This window comes from Capricornis sumatraensis, chromosome 10 (genome assembly GCF_032405125.1).
Source record: "Capricornis sumatraensis isolate serow.1 chromosome 10, serow.2, whole genome shotgun sequence".
NCBI lineage: Eukaryota > Metazoa > Chordata > Mammalia > Artiodactyla > Bovidae > Capricornis > Capricornis sumatraensis.
The window spans coordinates 5,297,739-5,304,197 of NC_091078.1; the positions used below are offsets into that span (position 1 = coordinate 5,297,739).

Genomic DNA, 6,459 nt, shown 5'->3' on the forward strand with positions numbered 1-6,459 from the left:
TTTCTCCCTCTGCAAGACAATGCTTGCGAGAGGGTCCCCAGTAACCTCTGCTGGTGCGTGTGCTATCATGTTTAATTCCAGCACGGAGCTGGAATTCAGCAGGATTCATGAATAAATGCCGTCAGTGAATTTTATGTCCTATTCAGGGCTGTTTGACTAGGTCAGTTGCCTACAGTAAATTAATGGATGCCACAGCGAGCTTCCGAGTCTCTTTCCACAGCTGTCATTACCTGCTTGAACACCGAAACCTTGAGATAATGAGGATGTAAACTGATGTAGTGCACATAAAAAAGTCCATTATTTGAATTTGCATAACATAATAGAATGCCCCATTTTGTGTAAAATATAGATAATTATTCAAATCACTCCTGCCTCTTTCCTTGAGCAGGCAGATTATGTCTGCCTCCTATTTCCTTGGCCAGGAGGGCACCAAAAATGACGTCATGTGGGCTCAATCTGGTCCAAGAAGACAGTGTTTTCAGAGTTTCCAAAGAAGGTGGTTTTCTCCCGTTGCCTGCACTTCCCTTCTGGCCTCCTAAACAGATGCCTGATGGAACATACTGGGAGACTCAGAAATGGGCCACATGTGTTTTCCAGGGAGGTATTTGCCTTGTGCGTGTTAGTCTCAGTCGTGTCTGACTCTTTGGTAGACTGTAAACTGTAGCCCACCAGACTCCTCTGTCCATGGGATTCTCCTGACAAGGATACTGAAGTGGGTTGCCAGTTCCTTCTCCAGGATATCTTCCCTACCCAGAGCTCGAATCCAGGTCTCCACATTGCAGGCAGATTCTTTACTGTCTGAGTCAGCAGGGAAGCCTACTCATTTTCCTGTCCAGTTCAGCATCCAATGTAGGAAGCTCAAGATGGCACCCTCTTCTTCCAGGTGTGACTTTGTGTTGGGTGTGCCAGTAGTAACAGGCTTCCTAGGGGGTGAACTGGTAGAGAATCTTCCTGCCAACGCAGGAAACACAGGAGACTCAGGTTCCATCCCTGGGTCAGAAAGATCCCCTGGAGTAGGAAATGGCAACCCAGTCCAGTATTCTTGCTTGGGGAATCCCAAGGCGTGAGGAGCCTGGTGGGCTATAGTCCATGGGGTTGCAAAGAGTCGGTCACAGCTGAGTGACTGAGCAGGCACTACCTGCAGTAATAGACTTTGAATAGAATGAGGTCCCACTTGTGTGGAGGGAATGGATTTCTTGACTGCCATTTGGAGTAGGAAGGTCGGCTTGGAAAGTCTGTTCAATCGGAGTGAACGTTTTCTCTGTGTCTTGATGTGGAGGGGTTATAGGCTAATGAATAACCTCAATGGAAACGAGACCCACTGCACAGCTTTGCAACCTCCTTGAAACTGCTTCATTTGTCCTTAATGGGAGGCAGGAAAAAATATGGATTTAAAAAGACTACTTATTCAAGTGCTTTCTTTCCAAAATCCTGACTCTAGGGTAATTGGATTTTCTCCACATCCACAGTGCGGTCTAGATCAGGGGTCCCAACCTCCAGGATCTAATGCCTGATGATCTGAAGTGGAGCTGATGTGATAATAAGAGAAATAATGTGTACAATAAATACAATGCACTTGAATCATTCCAAAATCATCCCCCATGCCCTGGTCCAGGGAAAAATTGTCTTCCACAAAACCAGTCCCTGGTGCTAAAACAGCTGGGGACTGCTGGTCTAGATGCTTTGCTGGCACCTGGCCGACCCCTCAGAGCTGTGACTATTATGCTAGACTAGTGCCTGAGATGTACATCTTTTATAACACTCCCCACCAAACCTCTCTCCCTGTCCTTCACTGCTAAAGTAGTTCGTCTTAGAGACCTCATTTGCGCACAAATGTTTCTTTGGAAGATGTTGGTTGGTTTGTCTTCCCCCAAAGCTCTGCTTTTCTCTGCTTCCCTGGCGATAGGTAAGAGGGCCCCCCGTTCTCAACTCTGTCTCCCTCTTGGGCAGGAAGTTATCCCTTCTCTACCTGTAGACCCCAACAACATGAGGAACATCTCCTGAACACTTGTCTTGGCTGAGTGTTCCATTGACTATGAAAAGAAGGGCCAAGCTCTCTTCTCTAAGAGAGAAGGGGGGCTTCCCTTGTAGCTCAGTCAGTAAAGAATCTGCCTGCAATGCAGGATCCCTGGGTTCGATTCCTGGGTTGGGAAGATTCCCTGAAATAGGAAATGGCAACCCACTCCAGTATTCTCGCCTGGAGAATCCCATGGACAGAGGAGCCTGGCAGCTACAGTCCAGTGGGGTCACAGAAGTCAGACACGACTTAGTGACTAAACCGCCACCAGCTCTTCTCTAAGGCCAGATTCCAGAGTGAATACAGCTGGGACCAAGACATTTTCCTCCTACTCCAAATTAGTCCACTTTTGAACTACTTATTTCCATCCTCAAAGGATTCTTAAAGCCCTGAAAAGAACATAGAGAGGAAGGAAAGGCAAGGTTATGCAACTAACTAGTTCTTCCAGTGATCCCAGGACCACTTATTTGGTCTTCAATTTCCTTCATCAGCTAAAGGCTCTGCCAGCCAAGGCACTCGGCTTGTTCATTCTTCTAGCTTTGCTGGCTGCAGGGAGAAGGGAAGTTTGTATTATTAAACTTCAGAAATGTCTGAAATTCTCCTCCAATTTCTCCAGCTTCCAGGCTTTCTGGTACCTGTCTTGTGTCCTTCATTTATTTTGAAGTGAAGATAGCCTGTAGATACAAATATTTACCAGCACAGCTGTGGCACTGGCTGCCACACACGAACACGCTGCGTCAGGAGCTCATCAGGAGCTCAGAGCAGCCAAGAGAAGGCTGGGGAAGCCTGCCCGGTGATGCGCAGAAGTCCAGGCTCGTCTGGAGAGCTGGGAGGCGAGATCCAGGAGGGGGATCATGCAGTACAAAGTTTCTTGAACTATCACTGTCACGGACCATCAAACATCTTCCATCTCTTTATCTCTTTGTTCAGAACTCAGATCCAGTTCTCTTGTCCTTAACTGGGTCATGCTCCTGCCTTTTGGCTACAGGTAGACAGGGAACGGCCACACTGTTATCCAGTGGGGGAAAAAACAGTTCCCAAAAATGAGACAAAATAAAATAAGGTCTTCTTGGGAAGGGAGAATTGATGCTTGATGGCAGTCAAAGAGCCAGCGTCTAACATAACAGCTTGTTGTTCAGTCGCCAGGTCGTGTCCCACTCTTTGCAGCTCCACGGACTCCAGCATGCCAGGCTTCCTGTCCTTCACTGTCTCCCAGAGCTTGCTCAAATACTCAAAAATGGGAACAAAGCATATAGACAACACAGGGAAAAGACCCAGATAGCACAGAGCTGGATTAACCACGCTATAACTTAATTAAGAAGCGAACTTGGATTTGGTTTGTTAACATTTTACAAACTGTTGGAGTCTGTGAAAGACATTGAATGTACCATATTTAGTCTAAGTAAAGCCCTAGTACCCTTCCCCCAGTTCCACCCATTTGCCACCCAGACGTTCCTATACTTGGAGCTGGTCTGCCGGCATCAGCAAGCTGAGCTCTGCTATGTGGGGCTTCAACTCACTGGAATCCTGGCTCTGCCGCTGGGACCATGTCAGTGATTTCTGCAGTAAACTCTATCCACAGTACAATCTCCTCACCACCGTACCTTCACCGTCACACCAGTTGGCCTTCTTTATCCTCCGTCTTTTTCATGGCCTGGAATGAGCTCCTCATTGTTGTTTGAGTGTTGTCAGATCTCTTGTTCTGGGGAAGACAGCAGGTCTCCCACCAGAAGCCAAGCCCTGTGTGCCAGTCATGGCCTCGACAAGGTGGTAGAGAGCAGTGACACTGCCTCCTCCAGGCCAGAGGGCACTGGGGACACGGAGTGGACGGCCAAGGCAGCTTCCTTGTCTGAGGAGACCTGGGATGAGACTCCATGCGGGTTAGCCCCATGGGCCCTGCTCTGAGAGGGGAGCTCAGGCCAGTTATTCAGGGTTGCCTCTTTCTGGGGAACCAGCCTTAGAGGAGCCCAGAGACTCGCTGAACTGGTCCTTGGATTTGTGTGACTCCTTCTTTCTTCATTTGAAATCATATTCAGGACTTTTACCTTTCACGGTTATTCCTAACGAGCTTGAGGGTCAGCAGGGGACAGGTTCCTCTCTGCTGTATGAAGACTGGCATTAGACAGCCTGTGATGTCCTGTTTTGGAGCAAAGCTTCGACATGGTACTTGTCTTGGAGTTTGACACCAGGGCCGCATAGGTGGAGGGATTAACCTTGCCTGACACAGAGGCCCTAATGCTGCCTGAAAATAGGACTGCAGCTTCTAATACCTCATTGAAGGGTTGGTATGGCTCTTCCACAGACATCTGGTTTTGTACCCCAAGTCACTGGGGAGAAACTGAGGAAGTACATTATATAGTCTTTGTCTTTAAGGAGCTTTCAAGTAGTTTGGCCTCTTTGATTTATTCTGACATTGAAGACAAAATACCAGTGATATTTGTTCTGTTTCTTAAGCCAATAAATAATTGCACAAACAAAATATTTTCCTTGATACCATCCCCCTTATGGCGAAAGAGTCAGGTGTGCAATTCACTACATGGAGAATCAGCTATGAGGGTCACCCATCTCGGCAGCCTCAAACCTTTACAATATCAGGAATGACAGCTGATCCTGGGGAATTCCCTTTCCTCACCATCCCATGCCCCATCCTCATCCAGGCCCCCAGCCACATGAGCTTCCAGACAGGGACAGGCCCCCTCCCCAGCATCTCTGAGGATTTCGTGTACTCCAGGATTCCCCGCTGCGTCTGCTGCTCACTGGGGTTATGACTCGGGGAGGCCATTGACCTTCCTGAACCCAAGCCGCCTTTTGTGTACAGCGGGGATGCTCACACCAGGTCTTCTGAGCATTGTAAACCCTAAATTGCACATCCATGGGGCATATCAGGGGCTCAAGGACCACACCTTTTTATTTCCATGGGACTCCTTTCTTCCATTGCTTCTGCCAGTTGTTCAAAGCATCTTCTCCCAAGGGTTGCCTCTGGGTGTGATTGGTCCTGAGCAGAGTGCATTTGGGGGGCAAATGCTGCAAAGCGCTTCTTGCTGGGTCCTTGCTACCTGGGAGCAGTGTCCTAGGCTACCGGTATCCCAGGTAAGGAGGGCTGGCCATGCAGTTGGGGGAAGGTGGGAGGAATGGGGGCCCACTTTACCCTACTGCCCAGCAAGCTGTGCTCTCCAGCCTCCCAAAATTCGTAGAAAGCCAGCTGGGGCTCCCTTTAGGGCTTGGCCTGACCCTCCTCCTGTGCTCTCCCTCAGGACAAAGAAGTGAACCTGGAGCAGGTCCATCGGCGCATGAACAGCCTAATGGATGAAGACATTGCTCACAAGCAGATTTCCCCAGCGTCCATTGAGCTCTCGGCCCTGGAGATGGGGGGCCTGGCTCCCAGCCAGGCCTTGGAGCCCACGCGAGAGTACCAGAACACGCAGCTCTCGGTCAGCACCTTCCTGCCGGAGCAAAGCAGCCACGGCACCAGCCGGACACTCTCATCAGGGCCCAGCAGCAACCTGCCTCTGCCACTGAGCAGCTCGGCCACCATGCCCTCCATGCAGTGCAAACACAGGTCGCCCAACGGGGGGCTGTTCCGCCAGAGCCCCGTGAAGACCCCCATCCCCATGTCCTTCCAGCCCGTGCCTGGAGGCGTCCTTCCGGAGGCCTTGGACACCTCCCACGGCACCTCCATTTGACCGCGCCGCCTGCCCTCCTGCCCGCCCATCCACCCACCCGACCAGCAGAGCTTTTTAATACCAGAAAACAACACAAACCACACGCGCGCGTGCCTGTGCGCGCGCACACACACACACACACAGAGAGACTCTTTCATTTTTCTTGTATATACGTGTAAATAATGACAGAATGGAGTGGGGTAAAAGTGTATTTTGAATATTCCCAATTTTCGAAGTCAGTAAAAAAAAAACAAACCTGTATGAATGACTTTGTAAATTTTGTTCTATATGAATAAAATGGCAAATTACTTGTGATCATTCTGAAGTGCCAAAGAAGCCCCCTGTTCCTGGGCCTTTCTGAGGGCGAGGGCCGGAGGGGTGATCAGAAAAGGACGCCCCCTGCTGGCGCAGCGGGGAAGGTGACCAGCCAGTCCCTTTTGGGCAGCCTGGGGCGCTGCCTCCTTCCCTGTCTCCCGGTTCCTGCCATGTTCCTCTGCCCCTGGCCTTTTCCCCCTTAGTCCTCTCACGTAGATAAAGGGTGACCCTCGAACCAGCGTTAGCCTGCCCCCTGGGTCCCTGTGCCAGTCAGCCTGGGACTGAGGAGGCTCCCGGGACCGGAGCTGTCCTGCTGGTCACCCCACTTCACATCACCGTGCGCTGTGAGCCAAGAGAAGCACCCAGGCCGATACAGCCGACTCTGAGGCCGTGGAGGCCAACGTGTTCTAGGGTTATCCTGTTGGCCTTGTTCTGTGTGTGTGTGTGTGTGGGTGTGTGTGTGTG

The 6,459-nt window shown here is 50.4% G+C and overlaps 1 protein-coding gene across 1 annotated transcript in view; it reads left to right on the forward strand.

Annotated features, from left to right (window-relative positions):
- GRID1 (glutamate ionotropic receptor delta type subunit 1) overlaps positions 1-5,700 on the forward strand; it is a 685,207-nt gene extending 679,507 nt beyond the window's left edge. The window contains exon 16 of the mRNA XM_068982608.1: positions 5,272-5,700. Coding sequence (XP_068838709.1) covers positions 5,272-5,700 — 429 coding nt within the window. The remainder of the gene's footprint in view (positions 1-5,271) is intronic.
- The last annotated feature ends 759 nt before the right edge of the window (positions 5,701-6,459 follow it).